This window comes from Oenanthe melanoleuca, chromosome 5 (assembly GCF_029582105.1).
Source record: "Oenanthe melanoleuca isolate GR-GAL-2019-014 chromosome 5, OMel1.0, whole genome shotgun sequence".
NCBI classification, from domain to species: domain Eukaryota; kingdom Metazoa; phylum Chordata; class Aves; order Passeriformes; family Muscicapidae; genus Oenanthe; species Oenanthe melanoleuca.
In genome coordinates, this window is record NC_079339.1 from 58,682,322 (window position 1) to 58,709,883 (window position 27,562).

Consider the following 27,562-nt stretch of genomic DNA (forward strand, 5'->3'; position numbering starts at 1 on the left):
ATCTTGAGATAACATGGCTTGTAATAATCTCCTCCACAAAACATGTTCTGAGCAGGTATTCCTTTGCAGCATCCACAATGAAATGTTTTCAGGGTATTAAGGCAGAAAATGGAAAAGATATAAACTGTAGACAAAGAAATAGTGAGGGACTAATCAGAACATCTCCAGTCCTACTTTTGAGAAAGCAGTGTGCCCTGAAGCATGAAACAGATTTGTGATAACCTTGTAGTGTCTTAGGGTTTTGTTTTTTTTTTTTTTTTTTTTTTTTTTTGCCTGGTCACTTCAAGCTGCTCAGGGTTTGGCATCTGTCTTAGTACCTTGAGCTGAATTCCTGAGGTCACACTGTCTCAAGAGTAGAAGGAAATTAGTTTTGTTTTTTTTTCTTTTCTTCCTACTGCCTCATTAAACAGCAGCTCCAAGATGACCAGGAGCTTTTTTTCATGCTGCATGTGTGCCTGCAATTTTCCACATGGAGAATATGGAAATGTGTTAGCCTGATGTAGCAGGTGACTCTTGCCTTGCTCTTTTTGGAACCTTGGGAATAGGATCATTTCTCTGTGCCAGATTTTTTTGGCCTTTTACCTGATTTCTATCTCCTTGCAGATGCTTGAAGAGGTGCTCCATAACCTGGAGCAAGATGGGACCATGAGCATAGAGGATTTCTTTTATGGCCTGTTTAGAAATGGGAAATCTCTCACACCTTCAGCATCTACCCCGTACCGGCAGCTGAAGCGGCACCTCTCCATGCAGGTGAGAAAGTGAGAGGTGAATCCTGGGGTAAAAGGAGCAGGAGAATTCCTGAGCCATTCCCACCCAGCCTGTTCCTCAGTGTTTGTCCCTGCAGGGGCAGCTGTGAGGGTCCCCCTGCTCCAAGGAGGCAGGAGATGGTGGCAGTGAGCTGCTGCATACCCTGCTCCAAAAGCAGATTTCAAATTCTCTCTCAGAAAAAGCTTTTTTGGGGGAGATAAAACAGAACAGACATATGGGAAAGGGGACATGGCTCCCCTTTGAAGTTTTGTGGAGAGGGCTCTGGCAGCCTGTGGAGTGCAGGGTGTGAATGGTAGAGCCTTGGAGAATTCCAGGGTGGTTTGTGTTGGAAGAGAGCTTAAAGCTCTTTCCATGAGCACACTTTCCACTCTCCCAGGTTGCTCCAAGATCCATCCAGCTTGGCCTGGGACAATTCCAGGATGAGGCATCCAATATAAACTGGGTGCAGGGAGGGGCACTGGGATAGGCTGGGGACATGCAGGTCCCACATCTCTACTCCAATTTTTGCTTTTTTCTCGGAGAGTTTGAAATCTGCTCCCTGTCTTTACCTGGAAGCTGAGAGCTCTACCCAAACCACAATACAAGTGCTCCCTGCAGCTGTTTTAGGAGAAGAGACATTCCAACCCAAAAATGACTAGTGGAAAACCCTCCTGGAGCCCTGAGGCCAGCTCTGACAAGCTGCTCCTGCTGGGATTTATTTTAAATCCCGAGTGCCTGCTCGTGCCCCGGTGCTGTGAGGTCAGCAGCGACGCTCCCACCGGGTTTTTGCTTGGCAGTGAGGAAAAGCAGAGCTTAATCTTTAATCTCTGGAGTAGTGCTAGGGAAATTCCATGGATAAACCCTTGTGGCACTGCCTTTACCCTCATCCTCTCTCCCAGTCCTTCGACGAGAGCGGGAGGCGCACGACCCCCCCCTCGGCCATGCCCAGCACCTTCGGCTTCTCCCTCTTCTCCAGCCTGGATGATGGCATGGGCTATGGCTGTGTGGAGGGAGTCCTGGACTGCTGGCACCAGGAGGGCATAGAGAACAGCCAGGAGATCCTGAAGGTAACCCCAGCTGCATCTCACCCCTGGTTATGTGTAATTTTTTCTCCCTGTGTTGGATGCTGAGGTTTTTTTTTTGTTTGTTTTTTTTTTTTTCCTTTCCAAAGTCTCTGGGTTTTTTCCCCTTTTAAAAGCTGTGGTTGTTCCATCCCTGGAAGTGTTCAAGGCCAAGTTGGATGGGGTTTGGAACAACCTTACTGTGGCCATGGCAGGGGGCTGGAAGTGGATGATCATTAAGATCTGTTCCAACTCAAACCATTCTCAGTGCTAGTGTCAAGAGTTCTGGGAAATTTCCACTAATTTCCTTTATGGTGCATCCCAGAAAGCAAGAAGCTAATGATAAAAATAAACTGTGGCTTCCAGCATAGCTTGAAGAGGTCACCTACATTTGTTAGGAAGCAATTTAATTCCTTTCCCTCCCTGAATAGCTGCACCTGCAAACCTCTGAGCACTGGGGTGACCTGAATTATTGCTTGTGCTGAGGTGGAGGACAGCACTTGAAACCCTGCCCAGTCCTCAGTGTTCCATTAGACAGAGTGAAAGGGTGATGGGGGTGAAATCAGGTACCTAAATAAATCCAGCCCTGTCCATCTTGTTAGAAGCTGTGGATGGGAGAAGATAATTTCATGTGACAATCACTGGATTCCCAACAATGACTGTGATTCTCATGGCTTTGAATTATCCATGTGGATAGAGAACTGCCAGGCTGGAATAACCTCTGCCACTGCTCAGGATTTAAAACCCACTTGTAACCTTGCACTATTTAAGTAGGTTTTCTTCACCTTCACCAGATTTGAGTGTCCACCTTCACTTTGTTGCTTTCCACTGGAAAATTGCTTTGTACTGATGTCACTGGGGTGGTGTCTGCAGTGTTTCAGCCCCACCACAAGTGCTTTGCTTTGTGCTCCTGCTGGCTTAGGTTGAATTATTTAGGCTGGAAAAATCCAGCTGTCAACTTAGCCCTTGTTCACCACTAAACCCCATCCCCAAGTGCCACATCCATGTGGGTTTTGAACATTTCCAGGGAAAGAAAAGGCCTCTCTTCAAGGCTTGGGACCTTTATTGTCCCTTCCAGCCCAAACCATTCTGGGATTTTACAAAATTCCAAGCAGTTGTTGATGATAACTTGCTTTCTGAGAGGTGGCATCCTCACCATCAAACCCTTCCTGCAGGGCTGTTTGTGCTGCCTCTGTTGCAAGAGCTGGTTTTGTTTAACACAAACATCCCCAACCTGTAGCAGCTGATCCCTGCCATGTCCAGTCTCGTTAGATCCTGCAGGGAATTAATGCATTTCATCAGGCCTGGGCTTCATTTCCTCCACAGCCAGGACACTTCCCATCTCCACAGCAGCTCTGCCTTGTAGGGAGGTGGCAGAGATGTCTGGTTTATTGCCCTGGGGGCATTTGTGACAGATTCATTAGTGAGCAAAGATCTCTTCTGAGCCTGCTCTTTTATCCTGTCAATCCCTGCACAAATGTCTCCAGGAAGCTCCTTGTTGTTTCCACAGGCTCTGGACTTCAGCTTGGATGGGAAGGTGAACCTGACAGAGCTGACACTGGCACTGGAGAATGAGCTGCTAATCACCAAGAATGGGGTGCACCAGGCAGCCCTGGCCAGCTTCAAAACAGAGATCAGGCACTTGATGTGAGTCCCAGGGACTGCAGAACCAAGAGCTCCAAGAGGGAGCAGCTGATGGGTGGTGGTGACCCCAGGGGCACTGGGGAGGCACTGGAAAGCTCAGTTCTCTGTTGGAGAGCTCAGAAACTTCCAGCTGTCTTGTTTTGCCTGGGAAATACACTCAAACCTCCAAGGGCTGCAGAAAAATGTAGTTGAAAAATTAAAAAATGGAAGCAGCAGGCTGTTCCCAGTCTGGAAACAGTCTGGGAGTGGTCACTGCTGTCCACAGTGGTCAGTGATGGCCAAGGAATGCACAGCTCAGGGCAGAGGCTGGTGGAGTTTTAGTACCTTTAATCCAAACTGATCTGGGGCATTGCAGAGGTTCTGCCATGTGATAGATGTGGAGGTGAGGTACAAACCCACTGTAAATCCCAGTGTTTTTCCTTTGACTTTGTGCTGGACTCACTGTGCAGTTTTCTTTATTGAAAAAGAAGGCTCCAGGGAGAGCTCAGAGCCCCTGCCAGAGCCTAAAGGGGCTCCAGGAGAGCTGGAGAGGGACTGGGGACAAGGGATGGAGGGACAGGACACAGGGAATGGGACACTGCCAGAGGGCAGGGATGGGTGGGATAGTGGGAAGGAATTGTCCCTGTGAGGATGGTGATGCCCTGGCACAGGGTGCCGAGAGAAGCTGAGGCTGCCCCTGGATCCCTGGCAGTGTCCAAGGCCAGGCTGGATGGAGGCTGGAGCAGCCTGGGACACTGGAAGGTGTCCCTGCCATGGCAGAGGCTGGAATAAGATGGTCCTGAAGGCCCCTTCCAACCCAAACCATTCCAGGATTTGAACTGGGGGGCTGGACCACAGCTGAGGGTCTCAAGTGTTGATGTCTCAGGATCTGTGGAGACACCAAGACGTGTCCAGAGCTATTTGGGTACAGGTTCAAATCCAGTGACTAAATGCAGTTGCTGAGACCCTGGGAGATCTTTCCAAGGTTTTTCTCTGATGCTTCAAATCCCCTTTTTGGGGGAGCAGTGAGAGCTGACCTAATCCATCTCTGCTGTGCCCAGGGAGAGGTTTGACCAAGTGGCCAGGGAGAAGGAGAAGCTGAGGTCAGACCTGGAGAAGGCAGAGAAGCTGAAATCCCTGATGGCCTCAGAGGTGGACGATCACCACGCTGCCATCGAGCGCCGCAACGAGTACAACCTCAGGTAGGGCAGCTGCACGTCCCTCCTGCTCCTGGCACCACCTGAAACAGCCATGGCAGTTTTGCACCACTTCATTAGTGGCTTGGTTGAGTTTTTTCTGCCTTCACTTGGAATGTGGGATTTTTTAATCAAAAAGTACAGAGTGTTGGACAGCACTTCTAGCTACTTGCTAGAAACAGGAAAATGGAGGAAGATTTAGTTGCTACAAGGTTTCTTAAAGCTAAACAGTCCAATAGAGAATTAACACCTATATTATTGACACTTTTAACTTAATAACTAAACTCCTGTGGCCCTCAGTGTGACACTGACCAACCAGAAACTACTGCCTGAAACCATGAAGAAGGAAGATGAACACCAAAAAAACCACCACCCAAAATCCTCCATCTTGTCCCATACCTATTACTATGCTGTAAAAACCTCAAATTTAAAACCTTTTACCATGTGAAATCACACACTTTTATTTCACTATCCACCTGTGATTTTAACTTCATTACTCAAATTTAGGAGCCTTCTTCAAGGCCTCAGGTCAAAAGCAGTGTTCTCCATGGGGTCAGTGCCTGAGAGCACAGAAAGCTCAAAACCCCCAGGTTTGTGGGATCCAACAGCCACCCAGCTTCACCCCCAGCAGGGTTTGTCACCTGTCTCTGAGGAGCTGCTGTCCCCTGTCCCTGCAGGAAGCTGGATGAGGAGTACAAGGAGCGAATTGCTGCTCTGAAGAACGAGCTGCGCAGAGAGAGGGAGCAAATCCTGCAGCAGGCAAATAAACAGAGGCTGGAGCTGGAGCAGGAGATTGAAAAGCTGAAAACAGATGAGAACTACATCCGAGACCGCCTGGCCCTGGCCCTGAAGGTAACAGGGGCTAAACACAGCCAGGGCTTCCCCCAAAAAGCAGGGATACCCTGGGAGGGGGAGTGATTATTGCAGTGTGGTCTGTGTTCAAAGGATGAGTTCTGGGCTGTGTTTAGCTGGCCAAAATCAGCTAAATTTAAGCAGCATGTCCATGAGAATTGGTGTTTGGGGCACCTCGATGGGTTGTTCCATGGATTCCTAACTCCAGTTGAAATCTCTGCTGCCATCAAGTGCAGAGTGTGCATGTGCATGGCTCTGCACCAAGAGATAAAACATTTTGATCAAGTTTAAAATGCTCTTTTAAAAACAAACAAACTATCCAAAGCAAACTTGCTGTTAAGCCTTTTGGTAATTTATCAAAAGTCCAATGCTCACACTTGCTGTGGCAGGAGTGGGTTGTGTGTGGATGGATTCATAATTCCTGTCATCACCTGAAGCTTGAAATAGTGTCATGCTCTGGCTTGACTGGGAGTTACCTTTATTTTGATATGCTGATTTTTTTCCTCCTCCAAGTGCTGAGGCTGTTGTGGGTTTTTTTTTTGTTTGGTTTAGGAGAACAGCCGCCTGGAAAACGAGCTGTTGGAAACGGGAGAAAAACTGGCTGAGTATGAAAGTCTGGCAAGCAAACTGCAGAGGAACCTGGAAAATGTCCTTGCTGAGAAGGTAAATCCTCCTTTTCCCAGTGGGAGTTCAGAATTAAATAATTTTTTAAGTTGCTACATTCAAGCTGCCAGTTTAACTGATTTCCAGAGGTTTTTTTGGGGTTCCTATCCAGATTATCCAGGCACAGCTTGCCTTGGTAATGTGAACTGCTTTCCAAACTAAGGAAAATACAGATATTCCACCTTAGCTGTAATTTTATTCTAATTCAAGCAGGGAGCCTTAGAGGGAAGCAGTCATGCTGCAGATCTGCAGGGATTTTTTTTCTTTCCCCCAGTGCAGGGTTTTGGACAGGCCCAACTTGCAGGTCCTTCCCAGGAAAGGTGATGCAGGAGGAGTGAGGTTTTACATGGCATCACTGCTGGAATTAGGTGAAAATCAAGATGAACAGCTGTTCATGGCTGAATTACATTAAACTTTTCAGAATATCAGCTTCTCCAAAGATGTTTAAAGTTTGTGCAGCCCCAGCCTCAGGTTCATATATTGGGATTTCCAGTCATCTTTAAAGCTTAGGATTATTTACCACACTAAGGTGTGATCTGGAATCAGAATGAGCATGGGAGCTGTGCTAGATGGCAGACAGGTTTTTTGGGCAAGTTACTCATTCCCTGCTAGGAGAAAAGTGGAGTTTGTTTATTTAAAATAAAAATCCAGAGTGGAGAGGGAGTGCAGGCTGCAGGGCTGCTTGGAATGGCATCCATGCTGTCCTGAGCAGGGCTGGTGGGTGGGTGGGTAACTGGATATTCCATCTGTGTTCCAGTTTGGTGACCTGGATCCCACCAGTGCAGAGTTTTTCCTGCAGGAGGAGAGGCTGGCCCAGATGAGGAGCGAGTACGAGCAGCAGTGCAGGGTAAGTGGAGCTGAGACCTGGCTCCTGTGTCCACCTGGATCATCACAGAACCATTTGGGTTGGAAAATCCCTCTCAGATTGAGTCCAGCCAATCCCCCTGCACTTTTTTTAAAATAAACTTGAGAATAGCAAGTTTTCTCTTCTCCATCTTGTGTACTTAAAAGACTTCAAGGTGAGCATGCAGACTCCTCTACTTTCTGATATTCTGCAGAGGTACCAGCTCATCTGTTGCCCAGAGAAGCTGTGGCTGCCCCTGGGTCCCTGGAAGTGTCCAAGGCCAGGGTTTGGAGCACCCTGGGGTAGTGGAAGTTGTCTCTGCCCATGGCAGGAGGGGAACAGGATGATCTTTAAGGTCCTTTCCAACCCAAACCATTTTGTGATTCTGTGATCTGTTCTGCAGGATCCTTTCCATTCAATAAAGGGCTGCTTTTGCAAAAGGCTGTTGGATTGGAAACAACACTTCCCTTAGGAAGCTGCAATTTAAAAGCAAAAATTGTCTAGAAATAGGATTTGAATCTATACTTCTCAGTATGCAGATGATTTTTCTATTTTTGAGGGTGGCAGATATAAATCAGTGATCAGGGTTCACTCCCTGGGCCTTTCAGACCTGCAGGATTCTGTGTTTGCACATTCAGAGAGTTGTTTTCCTCAATAACTGCTGTTCCTGGAGTGGAGTGCACAGCTCTTGGCACAAACCCTTGGGATGTTCCACTGGCAGGCAGGAGGAAGGACCAGATGGTAAATGCAGTAATGAGGGGATCTCTTTCCTAATTTGATCTTTTGCTTCTGATTTGATTCTTCAAGAAGATGGTGTTTGAGGAGGCATTTCTCAGCTGTTGGAAAAATGCTACTAAAGCTGCTTTTTAATAAAAGGTCACAGGAAGAAGGAATAAAGGGAGAGTTCCTGGAGTATATTACACTTTCACCTTTGAGAGTTTGGTGTTGTAGAATCATCAGAAAATCCCAGAATGGTTTGGATTAAAAGGGACCTTAAAATTCATCTTGTTCCACCTCTTGCTATGGGCAAGGACACCTTCCACTATCCCAGGTTTCTCCAAGTCCTGTCCAACCTGACCTTGGACACTTCCAGGGGCAGCCACAGCTTCTCTGGGAATTCTATTCCAGGGCCTCCTCACCCTCAGAGCCAGGAATTCCTAATTCCCAATATCCCATCTCACCCTGCCCCTGGCAGTGGGAGCCATTCTCCCTTGTTTGGCTGATAGGAGGATCACTGTGGGTTATTGACAATTCTTTCTCTGCTGTAATTCCCACCTAAATGTGCTGTGCTGGGACTGGGTGGATGCTCAGCAGCCTTGGTTCCTTTTCACTCAGCTTTTTTTCCCCCTCCTCTCAGGAGCTGCAGGACCAGATTGATGAGCTGCACTCAGAGCTGCAGGAGTACCGTGCCCAAGGCAAAGTGCTCAGACCTTCCCTGAAAAATTCCTTGTCAGAAGAGTTTGACATTGACATGAAGACTCATGGCAATGGTGGGATTGAGCCTGACCAAGGTAAAAAAATCCCTCCTGTAGGACTGAGATCTGTGCTGCAGGTGTTTATAACACCGTAGAGGTCATTCCATTAAACCTTCCCAGGGAGACTTGGTCACCACCTCTAATTTGGTGTTTAATGTTAATTTGGACTATGACTGCTGAACTGAATTGAAAGCTGAAATTAATGTTTGCAGTTCCTTGGCTGTGTTTGTGATGGGAGTCTGAGAGCTGCTAAACAAATTTAAATGGATAAAATAATTCTGTTGAGAATGATAAATATTTATTGACTAGTTAATGTTTTTATGGTTATATTAGTTATGACCTGATTGCTATTTCTAAAGGACTTGGTTCAGAAGACTGCAATCCATTAAATATGAGCATAGAGGCAGAAATGGCCATTGAGCAGATGAAGGAGCAACACCACAGGGATCTGCATCACCTCAAACAGGAGCTTGAAGACACAGTAAGTGTTGGAATGAGATGGTCTTTAAGGTCCCTTCCCTCCCAAGTCGATCTGGGATTTTATGATCCCAGTAAGAAATAAAGCTGAGCACTTACACATTCTTTCCAGGGAAATTAATACAAGATGCTGAAGTGCAGATCAAAATATTCAATAGAATGAATATATAAAACTAGATGGAAATACTGACGAAAGCATCCCTGTAGAACATTCTGTGGAAAATAAATGAATCCATCCTGTTTTTCCTTCTGTAGGTGAGCCATTATGAAAAGCAGCTGGATGAGACAAAAGCCCACTGGGAAAAGGAGCAAGAGGATATGAGGCAGAAGTATGCTGAGGAGATGAATGTCATGGAAAAGCAGATCTCTGGCCTTAAAAATCAAATAGCAGAGCTGCAGGGAGAGGCAGCAGAGCTCAGAGAGCAGCAGGAAAAGCTTGACTGTAAATACAACGAGGAGAAAAACAAATTACAGATGCATTTTGATGAGGAGAAAGCCAATCTGCAGGAACTGTTGAGGCAGGAGCATGAAGATGATGTCAGGGCCAGACTGGAGCAGGTGAATGAGAAATTCAGGCAGGAACGGGAGGAGCTGATCCAGAACAGTGTCTGGGTGGAAGAAAAGATGAGAGTTGTGGTGCAGACCCTGCAGGAGGAGAAGGGAAAGCTGGAACGTGGCTTCCAGGAGCAGGTGAAGAGGCTGGAGGAGGTGCATGCCCTGGAGAAGGAGGAGCTGCAGGAGGAGCTGCTGAGGAAGCACCAGCAGGAGCTGCAGGAGGAAAGGTGAGTGTCACCTCTGCTGGGGACAGTGCTGCCAGGGTGAGCCCAGTGCAGATTCCCTGCTGGGCAATTCTGACTGTCCAGAGCTGCTCCTGCTCTGTCCCACAGCACTGGGCTGCTCTCCAGGGTTTTTTCTCTTCTGACCTTTCTCAAGCAGATGTTTAGATTCATTTTTAGCTCACCCACAGGCAGCAGTAGTGTTAAAGCATAACCAGGAGTGATTAACTTGAGCTCTGTTCAGGATTCCTGTGCTCCACAAATCCCTGCTTGGTCCTTTTAAAACTCCTGGGTTTTCAGAGTTCTTTGCTGAAGAAGGAAAGGGGTGGCTGTGAAGTGCTTTTAGCACTTTGGAGAGTCAAAAGAAACTGAAGCCACCCTGGGGTGAGAGCATCTGCCCCCCAAAATCTGAGCACAGGGACTGAAGGGCACATACTGCACATGAAACCTTTTCTGAGGACATTTAATGAGTTGTTGCGCTTTTCCAAGGCAGTTTTTCTTTTTGAAGTTTCACCAAATTGCCTCAAATTTAACTTGCAGCTCCCAGAAACACCCATCCAATAGTGAGTAGAAAAAAAATTAAAAGTAAATTTCCAAGTTGTTTTATTCAGCCTAAAAAGCAACTTTAATCTCTGAGGTAGTTTAGTAATATCTTATGTTAACCATGTCTAGGAAAAAAATGGCAAGTGACTATAACAGAAGAGCATCTCATGCACAAAGTCAGTTTTCTGTGGACACACAAACACTTGTGAATAAATATGAAGAAACTCTCCAGAGTCTGGAAGGACGTTACCAGCGAGAGCTGCAGGAACTTGCTGAGCAGCAGAGAGAGGAGAAATCCCAGTGGGAGTTTGAAAGGGATGAAATTGCTCAGGAGGTTGCTGAAGCCCATGAGCAGCTGAAGGAAAGTTTGGCAAGTCAAAAGGCTGTTTCTTCTGCCCTGAGCCAGGAGAAGGATCTCCTGGAGAAAAATTTCAAGGAAGAAGTGAACAAGCTGGTGTGTGAGAGGGAGCAGCTGGAAAAGGAGCTGCAAGAGCTAAGGAATGCTGCCCAGGAGCAAGAGGAAAAGATGAATGAGAAAATAAGTCAGCTCCAAAATGACCATGAAAAAGAGTTAAAGGAGAAAGATGAACAAATATTAACAGTGGAGCAAAATGGGAAATTGGTTAGGGAAAAGCTGGAGAGACTGGACAGTGAGTATAAGCAAGAGAAAGAAGAGCTCAATTCCAGACTTCTTGCTTTGGAGAGTTTAAACAGAGACATTTGTGAAAGAGCAGAGACAGAAAAGACTGAGATGGGTGTGGAAATCTCAGAGCTCCGAGGGAAAATACAGAAATTGCAGTGGGAAACACGGAGCTTTTCTGCCCTGCAGAGCCATTACAGGGTCCTGGAGAGTGAGTATGCAAAAGCCAAGAGCCAGATTGCTGCTTTTCCTGGGGCAGCTCCTCTGGGAGATGATGGGGATGTTCTCCAAAACCTGCAGAGGGTGCATGAGCAGGCAGTGAAGGAGAATGTCAGGATGGCTGCCCAGATCCTGAGGCTGCAGCACCGGCTGCGAGCAGCAGAGCAGGAGCTTCTGCAGCCTCCCAGTCCCAGCTGCTCCCACTCTGGCTCAGAACCAGAGGAAATAGATCCCAGCTTTGAAGGGTTGCCCAGTGATTGTCAAGATGTAGCCATGGGAGCAGATTTCAGTGTCCTTCCACCTCTGGAGGCTGATGCTACAGACCTGGAAGAGATGTCAGAGACAGATTGGGATTTGGAGGAGGGATGTGTGAAAGCCAGAGCTGGTGGCCCCCCTGAGGCACAGGGGTGCTGGATCCAGGGAAGTCAAGCAGCTCTGGATGCTGATAGCAGCCAGGATTGTGACAAAAATCTTTCTTGCGTGCTGCCAAAAAAGAGAGATCTGGAGCAAGTTCCCAGGCCAAAAATGCTGCACGATGGTGTCAGACAGCAGAAGGTTCCTCTGCTAAACCACAGAACAGCCCCTCAAAATAAAGGGTTTGTTTCTGATGCTTTGAAGATGCAGGTGGAGCTGGAGGGGGCTGAAGAACTGAGCGAAGCCTCTCTCCTGCTGGATCACACTCCTGGGGCAGCAAATGGTGACCTGAAGGGTGTAATAGCTCAACTTTGGAAAAGGATGGAAGAGCTGGAAGACAGATCCATGGCACAGGCTGAACTTCTGTCACTACAAGAAGAAATTCAGATAGAAAATGAGGATCTGAAAGCTGAAGTGATGCAGTTAATTGAAAAAAATGAAGTGCTGGAAGACAACTTGCGTAGGCTGAAAAGGCTTCATGGTGAAGAAGAAAGTGAGGTGGAAAGCATAAAGCTTGATGAGGAAAACACCAAATTCCTCATGGAAGTTAAAGAATTGGAAGATGTTAAAGAACTGGAAGATGCCCAAGAACAAGGAAACTCAGAAGTGCCCAGTGACAGGAGAGGTGGGAAGCTCCAAGAACATCCCGCTGCATTTACGGGCCAGCAGGACAAGAATTCCCACAGCCACAGTGCCCTGCCAGGAGTGGGAAAAGAAGGAATGAGGGAGCCCAAAGCAGAGGGGAAGGAGAGAGCTCTGGCTCACCCAGAGGCAGAGCAGAGGAAGGCCAGAGTGAGCCAGGGCTTGCAGAGCACCTGCACTGAGCTGCAGCACAAGGTTGACCTGCTGAGGTAACGTAACGCGGCGTTGGCCACTAACCCAGCGCTGCCTTGGCTGCTCCTTTAACCTCCCCAGTTAACTCTGATTTAACTCTGAGTAGCAAACAGTGCCATGGACTCCTAACTCCTCTAATCCTGGATAAAGACCACTGGAATAAATAGCTGTGTGTGACTTACTCCTCTCCTAAGCAGGAGCACCTGCCAGCTGTCCTGTCTGTGGATGTCACCGTGTCTAGCTCGTCCTCCAGCACAAACTCATTGTATTTCCATTCCAAAATCCATGGTAACACTTCCAGAGTGCTTTGTAGCTTTTACTAATATTCACTTCACTCAGTTTGTTCCCTCTTAGAGCTGAATGTTGCTCACAAGGCTAAAATTGCTCCTGTTTTTCCTCAGTATTGCAGTGAATGCTGTAGAATTATGGTAATTTGAAATGCTAAAAGTGCTTCTATTTTTCTCAACATTGAGGTTAATATTAGAGAATTATAAGGACTTTTTTTCCCAGCTAGGAACCCCCCAAGGAGTGTGATATATGATAAATACAGTTATAAAGCATATATTCATTATATTATATTCATCATAGGTTTTACCTATTAATTTTTAACTGCTGTATTCCAGCAAGGATTTTTTTTTAATGGATAAAGTGGCTACAAGTGGTTTAATTATTGTTCAGCACCAGCTTCCTGCAGGAAATTGTTCTTTCAGGTGTCCCACCATGGCTAAGTTATTTCTGTGCAGTCTCCTGAGGACAGAAAAGACAATTTCCAACTGTGCTGTTCCCAGAATTCTGAATTCCAGCTGGGGAAACAGCTCACTCTCCTGGCAATATTGTGGTGTTCAGTTATTTGTAGCTTAAGGACTGAAAGATGTGCAGAATATTAGTGTGAAAATTAAAATTTTAACTCATTTTAGCTGCTCAAAAACATGTCCCAAAATCTCATGTTTTTTTTTAAAGTTTTTAAAGTTTGTTGTAAAAATTTGGGGTTTTTTGAACAAACTAGGGAGTCCTCCTGCTGAATTAATGTAAAATATAAATATATCCTTTATCCATAAAACAAGGCAATTGTAAGTTTGTTTTTGAAGCATTACAGGTAGCTCTGATTTGTGGGATTTTTTTCCCCCTCTCTTGGTGTCCTACAGGAACTGTTCTCACTTGTCTCCTGTCTCTGCCACAGGTGTGAGGCTGAGAAGCTCCGTGAGGAAAACGCCGTCCTGAAAAACGAAGTGACTTTGTTAAATGAGGAAGGGAGTGCTTCCAGCCTGAAACTGAGGGAGCTGAATGGATCCAGGGAAGAAATGAGGTGAGAATTCCATGGGGAATGTGCCCTGTGATGCCTTCAGGCTGTTGCTGGGGCTCAGCCACAATGGGTTCATCCCTCCTCTCCAAAGGAAGGGATGTTCAGCTCCTCGTGTGTTAGGTGCTGTACAAATCCAAAATGGGGTTTACTTCATGGTGCTGTTGGAAATCCAGCAGGTTGACAGGTTATTCCTCATCCTTTTCCCTGCCCCAGCTTGTCCTGCCCATCCCCAGAGCCAGGCAGGGTTTAGCTGCAGGCATTGAGGTGACCCAGTAACACACACGAGCACAGGACTGGCTTAGGAGCTGACCTGATGCAATTATTTGTGCTTCAGCAAAGGCAGGGAGAGGCTCATCTGACAGATTATTCCAGTGGCTGGGTCTTTGGCAGTGCAGAACCATCCATGATCCTGGATTATTCTTCCCCTCTAGCAAAGTCCCTCTTGGGGCACCTTGAGAGGTTGAGCACTTGCCAAGTCGCTGCAGAACAGGGATGCTGAGCAATAAATAAATAAATATCCACAATTAACATTTCTGGTAGTTAAAAAAAAAAACACAGCTCATTTTTGGAATCATTAAGGTTGGAAAAGACCTCCAAGATCATCAAGCCCAACCATTAACCCAGCACTGGCAAGGCCACCACTGACCCATGTCCCCAAGTGCCACATCCACATGAATTTTAAATCCCTCCAGGGGTGGGGACTCCAGCACTGCCCTGAGCAGTGAAGAAATCTTTCCTAATATCCAATCTAAACCTCCCCTGGCACAACTTGGTGTCCTCCTGTGCAGTCTTGCAGTTGTGTATATTGATAATTGGTTTGTGTTAATCAACTTTCATTTTTCCACAGGCAGAAGATAGAGGCTGTGAGAAAGGAGAAGGTGGCTGTGCAGAAGCTGGTTGACAACCTGAAAAAGCAGGTGTGTGCCCTGAGCCCAGAACCTTCTCTGTAGAAATCATCACTGTATCAAAGCTGTTCCTTGGATAGGCACAAAGGCAGCAGAAAATGAGCATTTTATAAATTTGAACATTTTGATAACTGTTTTATTGCTTCTTTGGGATTGATTTGAGGCTTGCTTGACCTGCTCCTAAGTGAAAAGCTGTAATTGTCCAGTTTACAGGCTTGAGAGCACTTTCCACAGTCAACTTGCAAATTTTATTCCATAGAAATACAGAGTTTAAATTTTTTGTTTTGTAGTTTTTGTGCAATTCTGTGCAGTAGCCCATAAGAAATAGAGATTCAACCTCTACTCATTTCCCAGCTGACTTGGTCTAGGAATGCTGCCAGTTCTGCCCATGTGGCTGCTACTTTTATTTTAGGTGTGGCTTGTTATAATGGGTGAAATAGAAGGATTAATTACCTTTTACATCCATGTCATCTTGGTTATTTTATCCATGTCATTGCTTAGGGAAATACTTGCTCAGAATAATCTATTGGGATAATCCTCAAAATCCACACCAGTCAAGGTGTGGCAAAGGGTGCTGTGCTGGGTGACTGATATGACTGGTCTAATTAAGGCAAATTATGAGAAATTATTTGTTTGGAGACACTGTCAGAGTGAGACTTGTCAGATCTTTGATCATATTAATAGAAAGGAAATATTCAAAAATCTCATTCCTGGTCTAAAATCACTGCTATCCCTGCTCAGGTGGCAGATCTGAAGACCAGGAACCAACAGCTGGACTCTGAAAATACAGAACTCAGCCAGAGGAACTCCAAAAACCAAGCAGATGTGCAGGACCTCAATCAACAGCTGGCAAAGGTGCTTGAGCAAAAGGAAAGGGAAGAGGGGAAGTGCACCCTGGAAGAATGGGAAAAGGAGAGGCTGCTGCTGAAAGAGGAACTGGAAAACTCCAAAATAGAGGTACAGGATTTGGTAGGACAGCTGGACTTCAGGGGCTTTGGAACTGGCATCCTTGTCCTGGGGTGTGCATGGGATTTCAAAGCTGAGCTTTGCTAAGTGCTGGCTTAAACACAGCAGCAGCCAAAAGCCAGGAGGGGAAAATGTGCAGGTTTGTCTTGAAAGCACAGCTTAGTGACGGCAAAGAGCTCCCTGCACTTCCAGCATGGCTGCTGTTCATCCAGTGCCCTCCCAGCTCTATCCAGTGGCTGCAGCCTCCTCTGCTTAAACTTTGGTGCTCTGTGAGTCTCCTAAATTGAAATCTGAGCCTTTTATTTTTTTTCAGTCATCAAACATGGTGTCATCTTTGGAGATGGAGGTGTCAAAAATGAAGGTGCAAGCTCATCTCCTGGAGCAGGAGAACCACATCCTGAAGCAGGAGCTGGAGAAGACAAAACAGGTATTGCATCCTATTGCCCAGAGCAGCTGTGGCTGCCCCTGGATCCCTGGCAGTGTCCAAGGCCAGGCTGGACAGGGCTTGGAGCAGCCTGGGACAGTGGAAGGTGTCCCTGCTGATTCCAGAGAGATTGGAACTTGATGACCTTTAAAGGTCCCTTCCAACCCAAACCCTTCTGGGATTCTGTTTGAGTGCAATAGGATTAATTTTCACCATCTCTTAATGGATGAAAATTAAAAGGTGGAAATAGTTCATTTCTTTAAGGAAAGGTCAAAAAAGTAAAGGAATGTAACTCTTCTTGAAACAGTTTCCAGCATAATGCTCAAATAAGGTTGGGTTCACTTTGCCAAAAGATTTTTGGGAGCAGTGGATCTCCAAAGAGAAGCTTTGGTCAAGATAAAGATTTAAAGCTCTAATTAAGGAATAGACAGAGCAAATGGGATCTACAAGAGAACATTTCCCTTGTAACTGGAGATAACCATTTTAGCTCCATTTAAGGAGTGAGCTCTTCCAGCATGTCCTGTCAGGGAGAATTCCTGTTGCTAAACCCATCTGGAGATTGATCAGAGTCTCACAACGCTTGAGGATAATTTCCTGGAGAGCTCAGTTATCTCCAGTACAAGCACAGTTCAGTTGGCTGTAAATATATGCTAATAAACACAGATAATGAAGGCTTCAAATGAGTCAAGTCCCTGATTAGGGCTCCACAAAGTCATTTTCTGCAGAGTGTAAAACACTCAGTTGAGGCACCCAGTGCTCAGGGTAGATAATGGTCTTAAAAAGCAAAAGCAGCTGAGGCCTATTCAGAAATGAGTGGATTGTGGCTGGAGTGTAATTACAGGCAGGAGATGGAATGAGGAAAGGCAGTGATAAAGCACTGGGTCAGCTGGGAGAAGGATTGGAAGTCAGCAGTGCAGTGGTTTTCCCTCAGTGTGTTTTAACACAGTGATTTAGATGGGATATTATAGAAAATCCTTCCCTGTGAGGGTGGTGGGGCCCTGGCACTCAAAGGCTGCTCAAAGAATTTGTGGCTGGAAGTGTCCAAGGACAGCTTGGAGCAACCTGGGATAGTGGAAGATGTCCCTGCTTATTCCAGAGGGATTGGAATTTGATGACCTTTAAAGGTCCCTTCCAACCCAAACCATTTGGGCATCCCATGATTTTCATGCCAAGTTCTCCAAGAGCACAGAAATGCAGCTGTGAGGGGTTTGTTTCCCACAGCTGCCCAGATGTCCTGATCTCGCTGACCTTCAAAATGAAGTTTCAAGTTTAATCACAAAAAATGAAAAGCTGCAGGAAGAGAGAGAAGCCCTGAGTGAGGAGCTGAACAGATGTATTGATAAGGTAAGAAAGAGCTACAAATCCAGATGGGCTGTTCAAATTCCTATATCATTATCTGTATAAGAACCTGTACTTCTCTGGATGTTTTTTCCCCTCACCCTCAAGTCAGATAAAAGCTTAATTGCCACTGCCTGGATTTTTTAAGAGAGGAAAGCTTAAATTCTGGAGCACAGCTTTACTGTAATTTGATTATGTAGAAAATTCCAAACATTGCAAGGAAGAGAGGCCTGGATATAAATACTGCAGCAGAACAAGGAAGACATTATTGCATCTCTAACCTACTGTAACTCTGAACTGGAGCAGAGCAGTCTGCACACTGTAAATAATGATCCCATTGTGTGGAAATTCAGGGAGCTGAGGGGCTTTTTGCTTTCCTGTGTTTTCCTTCCTTCCTTCCTTAGCTTTAAATCTCTCTTGGGTAGCCCTTGAAGTCAAACTGAGTAAAAAAAAAAAATTCCTGAGTGAGAATTCCTGATGTAATCTCATTGCAGGTAGCTCAAGTCAGCTGCTTGGAGAGTGCAGTCAGCAGCTTGAAGCAGGAGCAGAAATCCTGGGAGCAGCAGAGTCAGGCACTGAAAGCACAGCTCAGCCTCTCCCAGGACAAGGTATGAAACACTGATTTGTGTTACACCCCTGGATAAAAGCAGTTTGATCATCTTTTTCTCATGAAAGGCCCCTTCTGATACCATGCAGCTGAGAATGGCTGCTTTGAGGGGTTTTCAAAGTGATGTTCTTAAAGGACAAAAGGAAACTTGTTAAGCACAGTGAGGGATTTTCCTCTCTACAGCCAAGTTACTTTTGCCAATTCCCTCTGCCTGCTGATTCCTAAAATGCTGCAGAGACTCTGCTGTTGCTCTTCTGTCTTGGTGCAGGCTCAGGGATGGCATCAAGTGGTTCCCTGCTTGGCTGGGGATTCCTGGAGTTTCTCCTTGGTCATGGGGTGCCAAGAAGAATAAATAATTCAAGGGAAAATTTCTTTCCAGCATATCACAGTGAATGCTCAGGGCTGGAAGATGTTTCTGGTGAATTGTGGCTCTATTCAAAGTGGTGGTTGTGAGCTTGGAACAGAAAGTTGGAAAATCATTTGGAATTACAGAGTTTTAAGATAGAAAATCCCTCTAAAATTGAGTTCAGCCATTCAACTTCCTGCCTGGGAGTTGTAGAGAACAATAAACTCAATATAACATTTTCAAAGGGGGAAATCAGCATTTTTAACTTCACTCCCTCCATGAGAGATCCTAAATACCTGGGATACCTGATCCACACAGGGAATCTTGGCCCAGCAAAAGCCAAGCTGTGCTCCTGCTCTTCTTTACAGGTTCAGAGCCTCAGTGAAACTCTGCAGAGCACCAACCTCCAAATGTCCCAGCTGAAATCTGACCTGCAGGGGACACAGCAGGAGAAGGAAACTCTGGAACAAGAAGTGATGGCATTGCACAAACAGCTGCAGGACACCAGTGAAAAGGTAAAGGGCTTCAGGGATCTCAGTAATTAGCTGTAATTATTGTGTATTGGATACAATGTGCAGGTTTTAAGCTGATTTTTAAAAACTGTGTTTTATTTGAATGTGGACAGGCAATGATCAGCCTCACTCCTGAGTCTCCATTCTTCCCTAAAAGAAACCTTTTGCCAATAAAACCCCCAAATCTGTGGACAATGTATTATTTTACACCTATCACCTATAAAAATTAAACCAGTCATTGACAGAGGATCTAATTTTCAGTGCAACCTTGGGTTTGAAAGGTACAGAATTATACCAACCTCTCAGCTAATGAGGATTTGTAACTGAAGGAGGTTGTAGACAGCAGTCTTGGGATTGCTGTTATGAATTCAGTTACAAATTTGGCTTGTTTACCATGTAATTAAGGAATATTTAATGTCCACGTGGAAAAGAGGCTGTTTCAGAATTGTACAACAGGAGCTAAATTACAGCTATTAGTGCATAATATATAATACTGAGTTCTATTTGCCTCTAAAGAGTGCATAAATTGCTTTTTTTGTGTTGCTGAACTCTGTGCACCGTGATTTTAGAAGAGGGAAGCATTTGGGATTTGCACATTGGATTTCTTAAGGGAAAACAGCGAGTGGGGCTGGGATGGAGATGGGAATGCTGTGAGTTTGGAGCCTGCACTTATTGAAAATCCATCTAAACCCCACCTGAATAGAGCAAATGTCTGCTTCTTTGTTGAAGGCCTAACCCTGCAATTCTGTCTGTCTTAAGAACCGGGTTCTGGAAGTGGCTGTGCCTCCCTCAGGGCTGCAGGAGCAGCAGGGACTGATCCCCTGGGACGAGCTGGAGCAGCCAGAGCAGGAGCAGAGGCTGCTCAGGCAGGAGAACGAGAGGCTGCAGAGGGAAGTGCAGAGCACTAAAACAGACCTGGCTCACTCCAGGGAAAAGGTAACCTGGGTTGGGAGCTCTTGGAGGTCTCTTTGCCTAGATCACAATCCAGGCAGGTTTTGAGTATCTCCAGAGAATGAGACTCCACAACACTCTCAGGATATTTCTCTTCTTTAAAAGACAATCCTGATAATTCTTGTCCAATATTTCAGTCCAACTTCAAGTTAACAAAAAGATTCTTAATATTCCTGACATTCTTCTTGTGCAATTTCTTGGCTTGCAGTATTAAGTGGATTATGGGGAGGATGAAGGGAAAGAAGGCCAAGATATCAAAGCAAATTTGTCAAAAATACCCCAGAGTTGCCCAGAGAAGCTGTGGCTGCCCCTTGATCTCTGGAAATGTCCAAGGCCAAGAGCTTGGAGCAGCCTGGGATAGTGGCAGTTGTCCCTGCCCATGGCAGGAGGTGGAATGGGATGGGATTTGAGGTCCTTTCCAACCTAAACCATCCTGGGATTCTGTGAGTCCAAAATCAACTGGTATTTTAGATGAAGTGGAGTTGTCTAGAACATCTTTTCACTTTTGTTCACCTCTGATCTCCTCAGATCCGCCAGCTGGAATCCACAATCCATTCCCTAAAGCACCAAAAGCATCAAAGCCAGTCAGGGATTGTCAAAGCCATAGAGCAGGAGAAGCTGAGCTTGAAGAGAGAGTGTGAGCAGCTTCAGAAGGAGCTGTCATCTGCAAACAGAAAGGTGAGTTTTGGGTGGTGAACACACAAATCAGTGCAGTGGTTTCCATCTCTCAGAAGCTCAGGGGATAAGCTGGAACTTTATTCTTTTACTCTGAATTTTGTGCTTTTTGCCTGTCACAAATTGTGTCTGAAGGAGCTGATGGGGCTGTGAGACAGCTCTTGTAGCAAAGCACTTTCCAAATACTCTAGACTTGAGTTGTGTTGGTATTCAATGGTTCATGAGGGGCATAAAAAACAGATAAAGTGAGATATGGCTGCTTTTCTAAGGAAACTTCTTGTCTCTGATAGATCAGTCAGATGAATTCTCTTGAACGTGAACTGGAAACCAGCTCAGAAAACGAAGGGCTGAGGAAAAAGCAAGTCAAGCTGGATGATCAGTTAATGGAGGTACTTTCCAATCAGTGTTGACTGTGGGCCTTTATCACTATTTTGCTCAATTATTCCATTTTAAAACAATTTATGAATGTATAGCAACAGAGAAAACTAATTGAAACTAGAAGATTTAACCTCTCCTGATGTTTAACCTCATTTTCATGACCAAGTTGTATAGCAAACATCCTGCTCTCTGAAGCATGTTTTACTTAATCATAATTCACATATAGCTTCAGATATAAAATCAAAAAGCAAAGTAATTTCTGTCCTTGAGGCAAGGCTGACACTTCCCTCTTCCTTCCTAAAGCATCTAAAATTTCCTATCTAATATTTGTGTGATGCTGCTTGTAATGTAGAAACCTGTTCTTATTTCCTCTGGGAATAATTTGCTGAATTTAAGCTTAATATAATCTAAATCATGATAAAATATTAATTTGCACAGCTTACTGTTAAAGGCACAAGTGAAAACTTCACTGGTGATTCTTCCAAAAGCTGCTGTAAAAGTTCTGCTGGAGATGGATAATGCTGAATATCAAAACTTAGGAGTCCTTGATTATAGGAATGGGCAACTTAATTATGTTTAGTGTGTCCCATAAGGTCAGCCCAGACCTCCAAGTTCTCTCTCAGTAGTCTTGCCTAAATTTGATGTCCTGGATTTGAGTTTAAAACATATTTAATAAAAAAAAATCTACAATTTTTACTTGTTCTATAAGTCAGAGCATCTTCCAGATGAGGCTTCTATAACATTTTATAAATGGCTTCATGTTTTTCATCCAATGGGAGCCATTAGTCTGAAAATCCCATGTAATTAGTAATAAAACTGTAAAAACCTAATTAGGAAATACGAGATTTTGACAAGTTAATGAAAAGACTGTTTATATTCCCTGTGAATTTATTTATATAGTCTTAATTAAGCTTTGGGAAAATGCCAAACACTTAAACCCATAAACACCAAGCCTAGGATTGCATTTTCTCCTGAAATGTACATTTCAAACACGCAGGATTTTGTTCCTCCTGGTAACCCTTTCTCAGCAGGTGTGTGCAACTTTCACTCAGTGATTTCTGACTTCTAACTCTCTCTTTTGTGCCTGTTCTCCTTTTGTCCATGGCTAACCTGGCTAGAAGTCAGTGGTTGGAACTAGCAGAGAAGGGGGCAGTTCTCTCTCTGAAATAGTGTGCGAAGGTAGAGCAATAATTTTTAATGTACCTTCATAGCATGGAGAAAACATTCCTTTTTTTTTTTTTATGGATTTCTTTTCTTTTTATTCCATACATCTCTTAAGTAAAGAAGCCACTCTTCATTTGAATGTCAATTTTGGAGAGCTGTACCAGTTTCTTTGTGGTTCATGTGTGTGGTTCTGTATCCCAATGTGTTCCTAAGGGGGTGCCATGAAAAAGGAGAGAAATCACCCCATTGCTTCCAAAAGAATTAAAATTGGAAGTGAGAGAATGAAAAGTGGCTTCCTGCTCCCCCATTGACTGTGAGGCTTGAAGGTGCCTGCATGCTTTTCCACTAGACTGTCCAATGTTTCCTTAAATTAATTAATTTCTGATCCTACTTGGCATCATCCTGATAGTTTAGCAAGCTCATGATTGTTCCATTTTCTTCCACAGATGAATGCAGCAGGGCTGTATTGTTTTCATTGCTTTTTCATTAGTATTTATTTTTAAGATGCTGTTAACACTAATTGCCTGTTTCCTCATTAGTTATTCATGTGCTTCATGAGAGGAACCCTGAAAGAAATTCCACCAAAAGCTCATTGTTTTCACTGGTTATATTGTCAGGAAAAGAACAGCTCCTTTACAAAGAGAACCCCTAAAAAGCTTTAAAAAGTACAGATAGATTTATTTTTAAGTATTTATAAACCTATTTTCTGTTTACTTGCACCAGCAGAGATAGGGCCAGAAGAGCTGCACCATTGTGAAAAATATTTACTTAGGGGTAGTCAAAAACTGAAATATTATCCAAATTAATTTTGCCAGTTGTGAAAGGGAATTAAAATCAGTTGTGAAAGGGAAATTAAAATCACCAAGATTATCTTATACACCTTTTCCTAAGGGAACAGAGTAATAGTTTTAAGGCAACAGGATCTTTATGGGAAGAAATTATTAATGCTACACAAATTTCTGCTGCAAATGAGTTTGTCTGAACCATCAGGGGTGTTCAGTTCTGGTCCTTTTTAGTATAATTAACTCTTCCAACTGTAAGCTACTTTACCTGGGTTTTGCTTTAGTCTGGAAAAAATTATAAATTATTTCACGTGACTATCTTAGCTCTTAATATCTCCACAGTTAGGAGTGAACATTAGGAAATATCTAGAGGGTATTAAATACTGAATTCTGAAGGTAATATCAGAGATAAATGTTCCCTCTCTATCCTAAAGACTAGAAATAATCAGCACAACTTCAGCCTTCCCCTTGAAATGAGAAATAATTACTTAAAGCTCACCAACTAAACTTTGATAGGAATTCATAGAAAATTCAGTGACTTTTATAATTCAGGCCTGAAATGAATCAAAGCCCAGCTTCCTTTTGTGTGAAATTTCATCTCTTTTTTAATGGGAAAAAGTTGCCTGTTCACCTTGTGTCACTGAGTCCAGGCTTGTTTCTGAGAAATATGAGAGCAAGCTGCTGCCTGGAGAGCCATGGGCAGAGGGAGGAGGTGCTGAAATTTTGGATTTTCCTTCCCCAGATGCTCCAGTCCAGGGGGATGCATAGCCAGAGCTCCCAGCAGCAAGGCTGTGCCACGGTGCCCAGGGAACAATTCCTGCAGCTCCAGCAGCAGCTGCTGCAGGCAGAGAGGAGGAGTCAGCACCTGCAGGAAGAGCTGGAGAGCAGAGCCTCGGGGACAAACATGCAGCAGGTAAGGCTCCCCCACCTTGGGAGTGACAATGTTTAAAGTATTTCATTTAGTTGGTTTTTTTAAAAATTATTCTGGTGAGATCCATTCTCTGTTTATGCCAGTTCAAAAATTAAATTTCATTCCAGCAAGGGTATGTGCAGAAAATGCTGTTTGGCATGGTTAGCCTGAGCCACAGCTTCCTTCTGAACTCCTCTTAATTTTTTTGAGATCAAACCACATTTAACTGGCTTTTCTCCTTCTGCTCCATGTGCAGTAAGTGTTTATAGGGGCTTTTTTTGTTTGTTTGTTTCTCTACCCACTGACTGTATCTGGAACTATTATTTTTAAAATATACAGGCATCCATCACATCAAATCCTAATTTGGGCTGTTGCTGTCACATGGAGCTGTGTCAGGTGTAGCAGAGCAGAACACAAATTAATCCTTTTTCTAAAGTCAATCTTGCTGATTTGGCCATGAGACAAGACACTGTTGCTGTTGGACAGAAACTCCAACATTGGCATTTCTGAGGAAAAACCAATTTCAAGGAAGATTAATTCATCCACTGCCCACGTTGGGCAGAGTCACTTTCAGTGTTAATTTTTTACCTTGTAAAATTGAATTATAGGCAATAGAGAGGTTTGCATCTGCCACATCAAAATTGCCAAATGATCCTTTTCTTCAAAAAGTAATTGGATCTCTAGATCTCTAAAGCTTTGGCTCAGGTCAAATAAGATCTTAAAATAATATTACAGCTCTATTTTATAGAAAAGGTTAAGCTCTAAATAACCTAAATGTATATTTAGTATTTTATCTATTTTAGATTAGATATTTTTGTAGATGTATACTTAGATTAAATAGATGTGTACTTAGATTAGATAAATAAATTAGATAAAATACTTTTAGCTATTTATTCCTCTGGTAGCATGGAAAAAAACACCCTTCTTATATTTTAAATTTAGATTGCAGTTGTACTTTAAAATAATACCTTAAAATAATTTTAATGATGATGATAATAATAATACCAATATTTTGAAGCTAAAAAAAAAATCTCTGAATATGGTAATAGGTATTCCATAAAAAAAAGGTATTATGGAAAGAGTACAGGCAGTAACCAGTTTTTAAAGTATCCAAAACTTGGAGTAAAAAATTTTTTTAAGAAAGGCATAAAATCTAAATGTTTCTTTAAAAAATAAAAGCAAATAATTTCAGTTTAAGTAGAAATAAATTGATTGTAAGGTTCCTTTTCAGAAGTACTTGGTCCCATATCATGGGGAGCAGAATGTGCAGTTTAATTTGAAAATCAATCAAAGCCATATTGCAGCAGTGGCAGCTGCAAGTGAATGTGCTGGGATTGCATTAGGAGTGATGACTTTGTAATTCAGATTTTGGAACAATCTGCAAACAAGTCACATCCTGGAACTTGCAGTTCTAGAGATGAATTGCTCCTGCATTTCCTGGAAAAGCTTTGTGAATTTAAAAATACTTAGAGGCTTTGCAAATATTTGCTGTCAATGCACTGATGCACTTAATCCTTTTAATTTTTTTTCCTTAAATGAGTGGATAATCTGGTTTGTAACACCCCTTTTTTACCACATAACTTTCCAAACCATTTTTAAAAACCTGCAGTTATAAACAAAGCCAGATTTATTTGTTTGTCTCCACCTTGCTGCTTCTTGTAAGCACCTCCTGCTTGAATCTCTGTTGATTTTTCTTTGCCATCCTGATTTTTAGGGTTTAACATTTAGTTGAGCTCATGTCCCTTTTAATGTCCCCTTTAGCACCCTGAAAACTTCCATCCTAATCCCTCTCCATCATCCTTTCACCAGTGAGTACAAGGTCAGGTTGTCTCCATGCTTTCTGTGTAAAATGAATTATTTAGTTCTGCTGCTGCTTTGCATTTTGCAGCTTCATTAGATCCTGTGTAATGAGGAAAAGTTATTCCTCTTATTCTTTTTTTATTTTTTTTTTAATGGAACTATTTTGTGTTTATCCTGCTTTGCAGTTTTCATTGCTTTTTTGATCCTGGTTGTCTGTGGTTTTTAATTCATTTTACAGTCAGTCCCAAGTTATTTTCATCCAAAGGCTGCTGTTACAAATGTCATAAATTAATTTAAATTATAAGTCCTGGGCTGTTTCTACTGTGTTAACCTGTCTGGACTCTTCTGAATTCCCAGTGACTATTTCTACTGTGATTACCTCATATCCCTTTCTCAATAACTAAATTTGGGAGCTTATTAATTACCCAATATTTCCCAAAGTTTGCCTAGCACTGATTGATATTTGAGTTGCTCAATTCCCCCCTTTGTACAGCTCTTTATTTCAAATTTCATATCCCCTCTGACCAGCTGCTTGTTCACTCTGAGGGAAAAACAACAAGGTTTGAGACAGAAATGCAAAGTTTTCAAATGAAGGCCAGTTTGGCTACATTTTTCCCAAATACTTGGCAATCTGTGAGGTTTTATATATATTACGTGAGATTTTTGTTATAAATGAGATTTTTGAGAGAGAGGGGAGCATTTCATGTAGAAAACTTTTTGTTAATTAATTGCTACCACTGATCTTTTAAAAACCATGGATGAGTCTTTAGATGTAGAAATCTCCTAGCTGTGCAGTGCTAACACTCACATTTACAGATATAAACTAGAAGACACTCTGCATGTTTTTCTTTGTGCGTGTGTATTTTTTTTTCTTTTTTTTTTTGATCCTGTGTTGCTTGCTTTGCTTGTGTTGGTGATTTTTAATTTTTTTTTTTTTTTTGCTTGAAGTGTGCATGTTTTGAAGACAAACCTGGATATCAGGGTGAAGTATTCCCACTTGCCTTCTTTCTCTAGGCCTTGCTACCGGAGCAGCGAGCAGTGCATGCAGATTCCTACCGGAGGATCGGGCACCTCTGACACCTCTGGCTGCTTTTGATCCCCTTCCTTTCCCATGATAAACTCACAAAAAAAACACAGAACTGGCATAAGCTGAGAAACTTGAGGATCAAAAAAAAAATTTTCCCCCTTTTTTTTTTTTCCCCCCAAAAAAAAGTCTCCGCAGTGTTATTTTTATTTATTTGTCTAGAAGCTATTTTGTGAAAGCTCAGAAGCTTCCAGGAGCTTTTTAAAATTTGTTATAAAAGGGTTTTATTTATGTTATTTAAAATGTGCAGTTGTTCAGTATGGGAAAGAGCCTATTTTTCTCAAATGGTACTAATTTTATATGAAATTTGAAGAAAATCTGGGGTATTTATACTGCATTTTTGTATAAGATGTATAAACTTTTTAACAGGGAAAGATGACTTTTTTTGATGTAAATGAAAAATAAAAATCTTTTTTTAAGCATAATGTCTCTTGTCTTCATAGAAATCAATAATTTCCACTTCAAGAAAGAACAATGTTCATTACTAAATATTTTGTCTAAATTTTGTTCAATCAGGATTTCTGGGAAATATTTCTGGTGGGGATGTACTCTAGAGTACAGAAACTGAATTTTTCTTTAGCAGATGTACCTAAAAAATTAAGAAAATGAGGGATCTTCTACTGTTGTGACCATAAAGTAAAAAGGGGAAAATATTGTTCATTGGATAAAATTCTGTAGTTTTTATTTTGTCTCAAACTACTTGATTAAATTAGGATTTTATACTTTATTAGTTCAGCAAAACCTCTTTAAGGCCTGTGATTTTTCTAGTTGGAGCCATGAACCATTTCAGCTGTTTTCCTTGTAAAGATCTTTTTTTCTCCTATTTTAATGACCTTAAAGCTTCTGCCTGAGCTGACTTCTTCCATTTAACATGAAATAATGTGAAGTGGGAACATTAAAGGCAAAAAAACCAGGGATCCACTGCTCTAATTCTTCTTTTCCTCATAACTACTCACTCAAGGCTTCTGCAACCAATGGGAAGTGGAATAGTGAGTTCCAGGGATTTGAATTCCTATCAAATTCCATTAATTGAGAAAAATATCCACTCCACCC

General features: G+C 43.2%; 1 protein-coding gene across 3 annotated transcripts in view; it reads left to right on the plus strand.

Moving 5' to 3' along the window:
* Positions 1-27,562, plus strand: part of NIN (ninein) — a 57,458-nt gene that overhangs the window by 24,485 nt on the left and 5,411 nt on the right. The window contains exons 7-29 of one of the 3 annotated variants that reach the window (XM_056493548.1): positions 604-750; positions 1,647-1,814; positions 3,319-3,455; positions 4,493-4,633; positions 5,305-5,479; positions 6,032-6,142; positions 6,900-6,989; positions 8,344-8,497; positions 8,821-8,942; positions 9,194-9,720; positions 10,387-12,381; positions 13,545-13,670; positions 14,515-14,584; positions 15,314-15,529; positions 15,852-15,965; positions 17,184-17,306; positions 17,795-17,908; positions 18,622-18,768; positions 19,525-19,701; positions 20,245-20,394; positions 20,682-20,780; positions 23,458-23,628; positions 26,440-26,879. In XM_056493548.1, the coding sequence (XP_056349523.1) occupies positions 604-750; positions 1,647-1,814; positions 3,319-3,455; positions 4,493-4,633; positions 5,305-5,479; positions 6,032-6,142; positions 6,900-6,989; positions 8,344-8,497; positions 8,821-8,942; positions 9,194-9,720; positions 10,387-12,381; positions 13,545-13,670; positions 14,515-14,584; positions 15,314-15,529; positions 15,852-15,965; positions 17,184-17,306; positions 17,795-17,908; positions 18,622-18,768; positions 19,525-19,701; positions 20,245-20,394; positions 20,682-20,780; positions 23,458-23,628; positions 26,440-26,502 (5,337 nt within the window). In that variant the 3' untranslated portion in view covers positions 26,503-26,879. Of the gene's footprint in view, positions 1-603; positions 751-1,646; positions 1,815-3,318; positions 3,456-4,492; positions 4,634-5,304; positions 5,480-6,031; positions 6,143-6,899; positions 6,990-8,343; positions 8,498-8,820; positions 8,943-9,193; positions 9,721-10,386; positions 12,382-13,544; positions 13,671-14,514; positions 14,585-15,313; positions 15,530-15,851; positions 15,966-17,183; positions 17,307-17,794; positions 17,909-18,621; positions 18,769-19,494; positions 19,702-20,244; positions 20,395-20,681; positions 20,781-23,457; positions 23,629-26,439; positions 26,880-27,562 lie in introns of those variants that run through there. The other 2 variants (XM_056493547.1, XM_056493549.1) reach the window with 2 other exon arrangements.